Below are 13,628 nucleotides of genomic sequence, written 5' to 3'. Positions count from 1 at the left end.
CGTATACTCATTTTCGCTGCCTGTAGTCCAGTCAAATGGAGAGACAACACTTCCCTCTCGGTTCAAGCATTTTAAGACTCTCCCCAGCGGTTCAGAGGCAGGAAAAGCGCTCCTTTCTTCAAATCAACCAAGTACGAAGTCTGCATGCCACTGATTCCCAACTTCGGCCACAAAAAAGAGTGAATGGACTTCAACTCCCAGAATTCTCTAGTAATCAGGGGTCTCCAACCTTGGCAAACTTTTAAGACTTGTGGACTTCAACTCCCAGAATTTGCTCAGCCAGCACATGCTGGCTGAGGAATTCTGGGAGTTGAAGTCCACAAGTCCTAAAGTTTGCCAAGGTTGGAGACCCCTGCGCCTAAATTTAGAATTTGAGTAGACGGTGTTGTTTCTCTGTGTCATATAATATATGGGTATGTACATAATGTTTACTTTATTTAGTCATGTTCATGTAGTGTAGTGGTGACCCTTCGAGAGGGTGAATTGCAACGAAATTTCATCATAATGTATGGCGATTTAGTGTGCATTCAAAGTGACAATAAAGTTATTTCTAAAGTTTCTAAGTTCTCTACGGGAACTCCGGGAGTTAGAAGTCCACACACACTTTAAAAGCCGCCGAGGTTGAGGAAAAGACGGCGCAAGAAACCCTAAAAAACTAAAAAAAGAGTCCGAGGGTATTCAATTTCAATTGAAACCCCCACGTGACTTGCCCTTTTCCCGCTTTAGGTTTTCGGGAGGGGTCGCGAGCAGAATCTAGGCAGCTCAGCGGCGCCAGTTCTGATTGGTTGGGAGCGCCCGACGTCAAGGGAAGCTACTTCGCTTGCGGCCGCGCCAAAAATGAAATGGAAGAACGAAACGAGGGGAAGAGACGGGAAGAGATTGAAGGGAGGCCGATCGGGGACCCTTTGAGGCGTCGCGGCCGTCGCCCACGGCTTTCGGTCGGATACGTTTTCACTTCTCTCTCCTCCTGCAGTCGGCGGTAACTGAGACTTTGAACCTCCAAAATGAAGCGTTCGGCAGACCAAAAAAATAAAAATAAAAAATCTAGCCGAGTTTCCCCATTCGGCGGAATGGCCGAGGATTTCTTTCTTTCTTTCTTTCTTTCTTTCTTTCTTTCTTTCTTTCTTTCTTTCTTTCTTTCTTTCTTTCTTTCTTTCTTTCTTTCTTTCTTTCTTTCTTTCTTTCTTTCTTTCTTTCTTTCTTTCTTTCTTTCTTTTCCTTCCTTCCTTCCTTCCTTCCTTCCTTCCTTCCTTCCTTCCTTCCTTCCTTCCTTCCTTCCTTCCTTCCTTCCTCTCTCTCTCTCTCTCTTCAAATGGAGGAACAAATACGTTTTGCCTGAAGCTAGGGACCCCAGATATAGGTTCAACACCTTCCCCAATAATTGGGTTAAATTCTTATTTTTAGAAAATTGACTCCATGGAGTGTGCTTGGGAATGGTCATGAGAGGAAATGGAGGGGTCCATTTATTCAATGTTTTCCTTTAATGGTTACGTGTACAGGTAGTCCTCGACTTTCAACAGTTCGCTTAGTGATTGCTCGAAGGTACAATGGCAGTGGAAAAAGTGACTTATGACCATTTTTCACACTTAGGATCATGGCGGCATCCCCATGGTCATATGATTGACATTAGGATGCTTGACAATTGAGTCACATGATGGTGGCAGTGTCATGTGATTACCTTTTGCGATTTTCCGACAAGCAGTGTTAATGGGGAAACCAGATTCACTTAACAATCGTGTTACTAATTTAACAACTTGCCACAAATGTGGCAAGAAAAGTCATAAAATGGGGCCAAACTCACTTAACAAAATTTCCCATGTAGCAACATAAATGTTGGACTCAATTGTGGTCATACGTTGAGGACTGTATAAGTTTTTTTGAAATTATTTGGCACTTGAAGTGAAAGGATGTCTTGGTGCAGTGCTATCAAAATTTATTTGAAAGTAATTCCCGATTGTATTAATTGAGTCCTAAATAGATCTGCAAACACCACCATAGAAATAAATCGATGTATACCTTAATAATTACGTTCAAAATTAATGTTTGCTACATAGGTATTGTCTTTTGATTCAGAATGCAGATCTGTTAAAATGCCAAGATGAGTACTGAGTCTAGCAGGAAAGGTTCTGGACGAGGAGGTGGTTTTCAAAGGTGGAGAAGAGGAAGATGGCAAGGGAGAGGAGGAAAAGGAAGTGGGCAGAAAGAAAACTGGAAAAATGCTGGCGAGAAATTGGGTATGTTAATTCCATAGCTTTATTCATTTATTTATAACATTCATATGATTGCCCAAGTCAGGAAGCATGACTGTGAGGAGTGTACAAAAATCAGCTAACACAGGAAAACAATGCATATCATTAACCATGGGGAGGAACAGACTCAGGCTCAACCCATCCAAGACCGAGTGGCTGTGGTTTCCGACGTCCTGATATAGTCAGTTGGTGCCATCACTGACTATTGGGGACGAGTCATTGCCCCCCACGGAGAGGGTTCGCAACTTAGGCGTCCTCTTGGACTCACGGCTGTCTTTAGAAGAGCACTTGACGGCTGTGGCCGGGAGGTCTTTTTATCAGGTTTGCCTGATTCGCCAGTTGCGTCCCTTTCTGGATCGGGACTTGTTAAATACGGTCACTCATGCCCTCGTCACTTCACGCCTGGACTACTGTAATGCTCTCTACATGCGGCTCCCCTTGAGGAGCACCCGGAGGCTCCAGCTGGTCCAGAATGCGGCCGCGCGGGTAGTTATGGGAGCAGCATGGCGCTCCCATGTGGCTCCCCTCCTGCGCGAGCTGCACTGGCTCCCGGTGGTCTTCTGGGTGCGCTTCAAGATCTTGGTTACCACCTTTAGAGCGCTCCATGGCTTAGGACCGGGGTATTTACGAGGCCGCCTTCTGCCACCAATAGCCTCTCACCACCCAGTACGCTCCCATAGAGAGGGGCTTCTCAGGGTGCCGTCAGCCAAACAGTGTTGACTGGCGGCCCCCAGGGGGAGAGCCTTTTCTGTGAGGGCACCCACCATCTGGAACGAGCTCCCCCCTGAGATACAGAAGATCCCGGATCTGCGCACTTTCCGCCGTGCCCTCAAAACATTCCTGTTTCAGCAGGCCGGCCTGGCCTAACTTTCCCTTTATATTGCTTCTGATTTTGTTTTAAACTGGGATGTCTTGAATTATCTAGGACCAGAGTGTTTAGTATATTTTAATTGGTTTTTTAACGTTTGTATTACATGTATTTTTATCTTTCGCTATTCACCGCCCTGAGTCCCTCGGGAATAGGGCGGTATATAAATTTAATAAATAAATAAATAAAATAAATAAATAACAAACCCCCCCCCCCCCTTATGTTGCTAAAACAATGAAATGGCAGTCAAAAATAAAATATATTTTAACTGAACCAGTTGGGAACACTGCTTATCTTTGGTTGCCTTCTTTGGTCTTCCTGAGGGCCAACCATATACGTGGGGTGGGGGGGAGAGGGGGGAACATAATTCCAAAAGGAAGGGGCTGCCACCAAGAAGGCACACCTCATGAAGTGACATTATTTCAGTGAAAATGAATGTTTTAATTCTAGAATGTTTCAATGAAAGTCATTCCAAATAACACCTCAGGACCATTCCTGCATGATCTTATTTGCTTTGGAGACTTAAAAGAACCTAAAGTTTCTGAATTAAAAAAATAGTAATAGCATAATACAATGCCTGAAGCCTGGATTATTATGCTATAATTTAGATAAAATTTTTAAAACTGAATCTTATGGTCAAGCTTTCCCTCTGTACAATACAGGGAGTTATTACCGTTATTTTAAATACAGTATTTGTAGATACAGTATGTTGTATATAAATTGCTTTTAATGAATTAAAAATGCTCAATTTTATTACTAACTTTTTGAGGGCATACTTTTCAGCACAACCTCCTCATCTTATTCAAACAACACTGGACCAGGCTACTCCATATAAAGGCTGGAAACTTTATTTCTCTGAAGGTGAGGTCGTCTTTTCCTTGTACATGGTACAGTTGAGAGTTGGCTAGGATTGGAATTTACAAGCTATAGGTCATGATGCTCTGGGAGACCATGAGCAAATTTTGAGGAGAGGGTCACAGATTTTTTTTTTGTAAGATTGTACAATCTTATGCTTGGATTGCTGGCAGAAATTGTTCCTGTTCTGTCCGCATAAAGTCCTCTGCCTGAATGAGGCAACCAAGACTGGAGTATCACCCTTATGCTGGATTGGCAGAGGCACATACTGTATATTGACATAAATTACAACAAACTGAAGAAGTCAAGTGGTATGATGAAATAACAAGCAGGTGATTTATTTTAGTATAACAACCGAACAACTTAAAGTAAGAAAGAGCTAGTATGGTATAGTGTTGGTGCTGGACTAGGAGTTGGGGGGACCAGATTCTAGTCATCCTTTGGGTACAGAAGCCATTCCCTCTCAGCTCTAATCAACCACAGGCTCTGGAACAAGCCAAATGCAAGCCGGGCCTGGTAGCTCAGCAGACTAAAAGTATTGTGATTAACACCAGCTGTCTGCAATTACTGTAAGTTCGAATCTCACCAGGCTCAAGGTTGACTCAGCCTTCCATCCTTTCAAAGGTAGGTGAAATGAGGACCCAGATTGTGGGGGCAATAAGCTGACTGTATAAATATACAAAAGTATGAAGGCTATTGCTTAACGCATTGTAAGCTGCCCTGAGTCTCTGGAGAAGGGCAGTATATATATATAAAATGCAAGTAGAATACTTTTGTCTAAACGTTTGGATTGTTTCATGCACACGTAATATGGTTCGTGTAAATTGTGCTGTTTGCAGTAAAGAAACCTATTTATATAAAAAAGTGATGTAATATTATAAAAAGCACGCGAATTAAAACTGAATCTCCCTATCAGGGATAAATTGAATATGTGTTTTAGAATATGATCAAAATTTCACAAACTTTTAATTTTTTAAATATAAAAACTACTCTAAAATACAATGGCACCATATTGAGTTTCCTTGTCATGCAACTCAATAGTTTTCCTATATGATGAAGTAAACCTGTGTTCAATGAAACATTAATATTGTATCATTCCTATGCATTGCTAAGCAATCTGTAGTTGGATTTCACACACTGCTAACCTTAATGTAATTGGTCTTGGCCTAGTGTGTGAATTCTCTCATTACAACTTAGTACTACATGATGGTTAAATCCTGGTTTATCATGTGTATTCAACTACTTATTTTTGGCATGCCTAAAACTTCATAAAATGAAGCTATAAGATTTCTCTCTGGCATATAGCTTCATTAATTATGATAACTGCAGTCAAAGTAATGCTCGTGAGATAAAAGATGGTCAATAAGACAAAATTATATTTACCTGAAGAAATTAAATTCTTAATATTGTAAATATTAATGCAGTGTCTTTAAATCCTCAGGAGAACTTTTTAAAGCTACAGCTAAATATAATGTATTGTTATATTGGCTTGTAAAATCAATACGTTTGTTAATTAATATGTTCGTATATGTTGAATTTTATCTACAGTCAACTATATTAACTATTAATCAAAATTCTCTAATTCAGCATATGATGACAACTCACCTTTTGTTCAGAAGATTGTAGCTTTTGAAACTTTTTTCAAATCTCGAATAGAGTTTTATGATAAGGTATGTTATTAGACTATATATTGTTTGGGATAGGATACTTTTGTTTTCTGAAGCTGGTTTAACCACACATTTGTATATTTGCTTCTTGTATTTATATGCTGAAGGAATCCAAGGATTCCTGGTATTTATGAGCATTTTAATTTTGTTTTTTCTAAGAGAATTTTGCAGATTGATTCTGTCAGAACCTTTAGAAAATTTGTTTAATCTTATTCTTCAGTGCTCCGTGATCTAATTTTTTAATGCTATGTTTTGTATTTGGATGGATGGACAAATAGAGGACATTTTTAGAAAATAAGTCTTCTTGTCCTAAACTATACCATTTTGTTCTTCACATAATTAATTATTTGCATAGCGTATGTTAACCTTTCAGTCAAATTTATCTGATTTATCTTTTTTATTTTGTGCTCAAAGTGGAAAGAGGGAAGCGTACGTCAGTGGTGTTGCTAGGTTCAATGAACAAAGAATTTATGAGATCATCCTCATATAATGCAGATGATGCATGTTTTGGAAAATGAGGCAGTTAAATCAACAATTGGTATTTTTAGTAAAATATTTTTCTTTAATATTTGAGAATGCTTGGGCTATGATTAAAATAGTGTGTAATGGAATGAACAAAAAATAGAGTTGTAACTTTACTGAACACAAATTCACACACCATTTTATAGGATGAAGTAGAAAGAAAAGGAAGTATCCTTGTGGATTATAAGGAACTGATATGTGATAAAGAATTAGTGGAATCATTACCTGATGTTGCTATTGAATTAAGAGATACACCACAAAGAATATTGGACTGCATGGGTTTAGCCATACATCAGGTAAATGAACTAGACAAATAAGATATTTTTATATTCCAAACCTTATTATTTACAAAATGCAAATCTTAGCTAAGAGAACAATTGTATTTACATTTCATGTAAAAAAGGAACAATAATACTATCCATACATACACATCTTAAAATAAAGCCTCGCTGAATTCATCAGGACTTAGAAATTTCCATAAAGTTTGAGCCCAAATCTTAAAATAAACTAGTTAGTTTATATTCTTGGGGTAAATGATGCAACAATAAAAAAGGAAGGATTATGAATATTTTATAACTGCTTGGCAGTGAAATCCTGCATATGTGTGTTAAGCAGGATTCCCTATGTTTTGAAAAGCAGGCTAGCATGAGCAGAATATGAATTAAAGCAGTCCCACCATTTAGAAGTGTCATGTAGTTGCTTCAAAGGCTGCTTGGGTGTCTGTACATGTGTGCATGCACAGGAACTTTGCTGACATTCACATCAGGATTCTCTCACCCAAAAGCAGATGAAAGCTAGACACAGCTGCATTAGGACTTCTTTACAATGCTAAGTAGTTTGGTTTCTAATTGCTAATTGCAGAGGGCTCTAAACAATCTCAATTGTGGGGATTAGGGGATCCTTTGGAATAGTATAGCAGGGACAATGCATATTACAGTGGAAAAGAAAAATAAATTACAAGACAAGCTTCCCTTTGAGAGTTAAAAGCACCATCTGCTTCTAAAAATGATATTTCTCTATTAATTATTTAATGGAAGTCAGGCAGTTTCTTTTTTATTCTCTAAGGTATTGATCAAAGACCTTGAAAAGCATGCTGCAAAGCTGCAAGAGCAAGAAGGGCTGCCCATTGACGAAGAGCCTATTATAAATATGCCACTTATTCATGCAAGGTATCTATTTTTTTAAATTATTCAATTATGAGAAAAACTGAAAACGTTTTAAAACGTTTTGCAAACTTATATATGAATACAAAATGGCAAGAACTCTAAGTGACATTTTTGAGAAAATGATAGCATAAGAAATCCTAGGAAAATGTAATAATATTACTAATTTCTAGAGTATCACAGAAAGCTGGTTTACCACTTGTACCAGTAGTCATATTGACCAAATTGTGGATTGGCCCCAGTCCAGTGGTGAAATCTAAAATTTGGTACTACCGGTTCTGTGGGTGTGCCTTGGTGGTGGGGTAATGTGACTGGGTGGGCGTGGCCAATTTTTTTTTACTTTGAAAACCATTTTTTCTCCAACCTCTTCAGCGAAGAGGTTGTAAAAAAATGCTTTCAAAAGGCTCTGACAATCCCAGCTGAGTTGCCTGATGGCAACTCAGCTGGGATTGTCCGAGGCATTTTTTTTTTTTTACTTTTAAAAACATTTTTTGGCTGAAGAGGTTATAGAAAAAATGCTTTTAAAAGTAAAAAAAAAGCCTCTGATGATTGTGCGGCTCAGCTGGGCATGGGGGGCCCAGGGATTTTTGCTACCAGTTCTCTGAACCACCCGCCTCCATCGCTACCGGATCAGGTGATCCGGTCCGAACTGGGAGCATTTCACCCCTGCCCCAGTCAATGCTAGAATTGTTTTTACCTGGTGCAAAGAGCCAATTTCTCATACAAGGCAGGAAATTGCAACCTCTGTATTCTGTACAGCAACAAAGAGATGTTCTTGGGATCCAAATCACAAATCAAGAACCTCTGAAAAATACAGTAAATTACCATACTTTTTATACATTTAAAAAATCACACCAAAATCGCATCATAACTAGCAAGCAATAGGCAACAACTAGTAAATTATTCATACCACTGGTAGATGGCCCTCTCAGAAGGTGGGTTCATTATTAAGATATTGTAGCCCTTGTCCTTGTTCTTCTGTCTCTAATTGATAGCTGAGTATACAAAATTTTCTATATAATTTATCTACAAAAGGAAAGGGGGATTAGCTTTAAATCTACTGCTTTTGAGGGAAAGGATAGTACTTTTTTATATAATAGCAACCACATGATCATTCCAGGAATGTGCAAGCCACAGCAAGCTGCTAAAAAGAGAAACAGCAACAATGGAGTTTCTCTGACTCAAGCCAGCTATATCAGTCCTTCACTCACCTAATTGAAATGATGAGCAGTAATACTATTGCTGTATGTAGGAATAATTTCTCTGCCCACATTTAGATTTATCAACGAGGCACACTTACTTCAGAGAAATGCCTTGGTAGGATTGCATCTTTCTGTTTATTTGATTTGTGAGGGCAAATATTTTTTCATTTCTACTTTATAGCAAATGCAATTTTCTATTTTATCCCCTCTGGGAAGCTATTCTATAGAAACCATAGACATCTGCAAGGTTACTCATGAATCACTCAGAAATAACTTCAGTGAAGTATGTTATTTAGAAATAGACCTAAAAATTAAATGGGCTTAAGTGTGCCTAAAATAGCCCTTCTCCAGAATGCAGTCTTGGGTTTTATTATGCCTGAATGCAAGTAATATGAACTTTCATTCAGACCATCTAGCAGTAATTATTTTCTGCCTTGAAGGATATTGCTTTGAAAAGATCTCATCACTGTACCAATCTCTGAAAGGACTTTTTCCATTATGTCTTTGCAGAGATTGCTATATAATTGGAATGATGTATTACAGCTTGAAAATTCCATTTTTATTTGAAGTAGCAGGACTAAGCATTTCGAGACATTACTGAAAGTTTTGATTTTTTTGTACCATTGGATCTATTATTTTCTGGAAGGCATAAAATTATTACATTATAAAGGTTCCTAAACTGAATGTAGCAATTATATTATGTAAGAATAACTTAATAAAGAAAAAACTCCCCAGGAAGTTTTTATGTTTAATATTCTGATTAACTATTCAAATGCATTAATATCCAAATGCTTACATACTGTAAATGCAGCTTTTCTCTGAATTTCTCTGAATTTTGGTCTGCTAAAATAATTTTCAGTGTAAATGAAAGTGGATACATAGAAATAAGTTTTTACAATTATAATGTATTTGTGTTAAGACTGATTCACAATAGAAAAATGTTATTTTAAAATATGCAGTATATTCTTCTAGAAAAAAAAATGCATTGGCTTCATTTAGAGAAAATTAAATTCAGTTTCATTTAAATCCATGACACATGTAAGTTATGACAAATTAATTTTTTTATTACCACTATCTATACACACATCATTGTTTTCACCAATTGTTATTATAAGAATAGTACTATTTTATACATGATGAACTCCCACTGAATTATCAGTATATTTATTTAATTTTAATATGTTTTAATATGTTTTAGAGTGTACAACTATGATCCAATTACTCAAATTAAGAATATTCGAGCTAATTGCTATGGGAAGTACGTTGCTTTACGTGGGACTGTTGTACGTGTTAGTAATATTAAACCTATCTGCACCAAGATGGCCTTTATATGCAGTACTTGTGGAAATACTCAGAGTTTTCCTCTCCCTGATGGAAAATATACTCTTCCAACCAAGGTAATAAAAAGCCCTCAAATCAAAACTGCTACCTCTTACTTTTTTCTGAGTAGTATTTAAAGTTTTCATGCTGTGCTGTTTACTGCACATTTAAGGACATACATCATACCTTGATGAATGATGGAAAGACAAATTAAAATTAATTAAGTGCAAGCCTACCCAAAACAAACACAACAAATATAACTCACAACAAATATGGTTATGGTATAAACTTTCTTTTGTACTAAATTTGAACATTAATGTATTTCAGTGTCCTTTGCCTGAATGTCATGGACGATCCTTCATTGCAGATAGAAGTTCTCCTTACACAGTTACAGTGGACTGGCAGTCGATTAAGTAAATATATAATATTACCCTAATATTTTGGAAATTTAGAAATTTAGATTATTTACAGTAAATGCAAGGAATTAATTATACAGTATCTTTTATTGTAATGTTAAAAAGTTCTATTGAATAATAATTCAATTCAAAGAAAAACTCATTTTTTCTATAAAGTTATCCTTAATCCAGAGATAGTAATCTCCTTTTTCTGTAAGATTGGTATTGTGAGAAATCTAGTGTGAACTCTGGCTACTTGTACTTCTCCTTTCTCCATAAGATTTGTGTGTTTTTCTGAGGGTGGGTGCATATTTTAAGAAAGATTTTGTGAATCTGATTCATAATTCATTTAACCCTATCTTCAGCTCTGAGAAGTGTTTGCCAAAATATATATATTGGTACTTCAAAACCAAAGGAAAAGTCAGAATGCTTGTTTTGATCTATCTATATACTGTATGCTCAATATTTTATAATTTTTAATTCTCCTCCACCAGTGGTATCATATCTTTTTTTATTAACTTGGTATTCCAGAATTCAAGAACACATGTCAGATGATCAGCGAGAAGCTGGGAGAATTCCTCGGACGATAGAATGTGAATTGGTTCATGATCTTGTGGACAGTTGTGTTCCAGGCGATGTGATTACTGTTGCAGGAATTGTCAAGGTATCAAACACGGAAGAAGGTGAACTATATCAACTTTTATGTATTGACATCTGTACAATATTTTTATACATTTTAGAAAATGGCTATTAATTTAGTTGTCCATGTGTATATTTGTATTTTGTTCAATTAGTGGGCCAAAGTAAAAATTAGTGTCAAAGATTACAGTCATGAGATTTAAATTAAAACAAAGAGATCAGTATATTGGTACACCACTATTTCAAAACAGTGTTTTCAAAGAGAAACTGCTCTTAGTTCTTTACTTCAGGATAGTGAGGGCAGCTGAAGTCAAGAAGTGCTGTATTTTTAGTGGCAGAGCAGTCTTCTGAAACAGTGTCCACCATAGCATTCAAGATGGTGAAAATTCACCATTTCCAGAGACCATTGTAACTAAACACAGTTTTAGCCATTTTTGTATTTTTATCTTACAGTTACTTTATCTTAGTTTACTTGGATCTTGTAGTTTATTTTATTTACTGGATATTTATTGTGGCTGTTGTAATGCTTCTCCATCATAAGCCTTCAAGTATCACTTGGATTATGGGGAGGTACAAATGCAGTAAATAAATAAATATACTTTACAAAGCAGGGCAGATAAAGCCATGTAATAAAGGAAAATATATTTAGCTCAAGGTTGATGTTTCATAACCCAAAGCAGGTAACATCCTAAGTTACATCTTAAAGCAGAAAAATGATCATGATCTTTCTATTGATACTTTAACAGGAGCATCAAGAAATAAAAATGATAAATGTGTCTTCCTATTATACATTGAAGCAAACTCTATCAGTAATACAAAAGGCCAGAAAATCAAAAATTATGAACATGGATTAAACCAGCAAGGATGCATGGAATTTTCACTTAAAGATCTTTATGCAGTCCAAGAAATCCAAGCTGAAGAGAATCTGTTCAAGCTTATTGTCAGGTATGTTATTTATTGCAGGTCAGGGGACTAAATAATGGGGGATCGGTCCTACCATATCCATCGGATATATAAGATATCTAAATCAGCAAAACAAGAAAATGTAGGTGTTTTAAATGTGATAATAGAACTATTGAGAGCCAGCATGGTGCAGGTTTTAAACTGTTTGATTGACGTTGGGGAACTGCAAACTCAAGTTCACTTATGGCTTTGTAAGTGACTTGGAGCCAATCATTCTCTGTTAACTACACCTTTCTCACAGGTAGTGTTGTGGTTGAGAAAAATAGGGAAAGATATGTCTCTCCCCCCCCCCCCTATGAAAGGCAAGATATAAAACTGACAATAAATATTTGTAAAACGTCTTACCGCCCTGTTGAACTGATAGAAATGCAGTAAAGAGCTTACTATGAGTTCTTACATCATTGTAGGAAATGGCAGATAATGCCACCCTCTGTGCTGCTGGCAAAATATGGCACTGTTGAAAAGCTTCAGATGTAGGAGATGATGTCAGTTATACCATTTATGACATCACAAACACCATTGTAGATAAAGTATGAGGCTTAAAGTTACAATGTGTTGACAGACAATCTGTCTTTTAAATATTTTCAGTCTACAACTGATTTAAAATTAGGCTACAATGATTTATTTCTGTTGCTTATTTGTTATCTAAAAGGATAGTCTAAGTACAGTACAAGAATTATTTTTGTGTAACAAGTAAACATTTATACAAGTGTGGAAATCCTATCCAATCTAAAAGATAAAGCCTTAGACACCTAAACTTAATTACATTTAACTTGAATTTATTTCAGTGACATAATAATTAGATTTAGGGTAGCTACTAACTCCAAAAGGCTCTGGGTGGCTTTAATGTAAAATTAAAATAGTTAAAAACATTGCAACAAAATGTTATTGCTACTATTATGATTAGTTGCCCAGTCAGCCAGATGTTTAGACTGGATTTGGCATTGGTATCCAACCTACTGAATCCTTATGTCAGCCCTTGGATAAAGTTTGTCAGTTAACCATCTTTGGCTGTGTCTGAATTCCTTGCTGATGGCCTGAACGTGACATCTTCCTAAGGATCAAGGATAGACAGATGTTGATACTTGATGGTATTAAAGGTATCATCACAGGATGCAAGCTGTTCCAACGAGAGCTGTGTTTTACAATTGACTGCTAGTGATTTTGTCAATGCTAATCGTCTTCAAGTGTTTCAGATGTTTTGGGATTACATCCAAGGTGCCTATTACTATTTGGTACATATTTGCTTTCTATTGCCACAGTTGTTCCACTTCTGCAGGTCAAAGAGTAACTATCTGCAGGTCAAAGAGTAACTAATATCTAGTAGATATTATTTATTCTGATTAGAATTTAAATTTTCTTAGTTTCTCTTTGCCCACACAATACATAATTTAGAAAACTTATTTTTCAAAGTATAGGAAAGCCAGATGCTACGAATTGTAGCCTTCTTGGCTGCCTTGGGTGTTCTCTCTCTAGTATAGTAATAATCTCATACTTTGCTTATGTGCTTTTAGAAGGCTATAGATTTTTGATAGGAGAGAACCAGTTTGGTGTAGTGGTTAAGGTGGTGGCCTAGAAACCAAGAGATTATGAGTTCTAGTCCTGCCTTGGGCATGAAAACCAGCTGGGTGACTTTGGCCAATCTCTCTCAGCCCTACCCACCTCACAGGATTGTTGCCGTGGAGAAAATAGAATGGAATATTGATATGTTTGCCTCGAGTAATATATGCAAAAGGATAATCCCCCCCTCAATAGGTAATGCAGTATGCATCCGTACTTAATTAG

At 36.8% G+C, this 13,628-nt stretch overlaps 1 protein-coding gene and 1 long non-coding RNA gene across 6 annotated transcripts in view; one reads left to right on the top strand and one right to left on the bottom strand.

Moving 5' to 3' along the window:
• The first annotated feature begins 297 nt into the window (after positions 1-297).
• The window catches only part of MCM8 (minichromosome maintenance 8 homologous recombination repair factor), a 42,391-nt gene continuing 29,060 nt past the window's right edge, over positions 298-13,628 (top strand). For 2 of the 5 annotated variants that reach the window (XM_087882325.1, XM_034432327.3), the window contains exons 1-10: positions 634-979; positions 2,074-2,234; positions 3,901-3,978; positions 5,560-5,642; positions 6,308-6,457; positions 7,227-7,330; positions 9,725-9,923; positions 10,174-10,259; positions 10,773-10,924; positions 11,627-11,825. In XM_087882325.1, the coding sequence (XP_087738451.1) occupies positions 2,099-2,234; positions 3,901-3,978; positions 5,560-5,642; positions 6,308-6,457; positions 7,227-7,330; positions 9,725-9,923; positions 10,174-10,259; positions 10,773-10,924; positions 11,627-11,825 (1,187 nt within the window). In that variant the 5' untranslated portion in view covers positions 634-979; positions 2,074-2,098. Of the gene's footprint in view, positions 414-633; positions 980-1,402; positions 1,543-2,073; positions 2,235-3,900; positions 3,979-5,559; positions 5,643-6,307; positions 6,458-7,226; positions 7,331-9,724; positions 9,924-10,173; positions 10,260-10,772; positions 10,925-11,626; positions 11,826-13,628 lie in introns of those variants that run through there. The other 3 variants (XM_034432329.3, XM_034432328.3, XM_087882324.1) reach the window with 3 other exon arrangements.
• LOC117674348 (uncharacterized) lies at positions 8,056-12,321 on the bottom strand. The gene is made up of 2 exons (XR_004593805.2): positions 12,189-12,321; positions 8,056-8,128 (listed from the first exon to the last, which is right to left on the bottom strand). It is a non-coding gene; the product is annotated as an uncharacterized LOC117674348 (long non-coding RNA).

The sequence above is a fragment of the Pantherophis guttatus genome, chromosome 1 (genome assembly GCF_059756535.1).
Source record: "Pantherophis guttatus breed Tessera chromosome 1, ASM5975653v1, whole genome shotgun sequence".
Taxonomy (NCBI): Eukaryota; Metazoa; Chordata; class Lepidosauria; order Squamata; family Colubridae; genus Pantherophis; species Pantherophis guttatus.
This window is presented reverse-complemented; position numbering and strand designations above follow the sequence as displayed.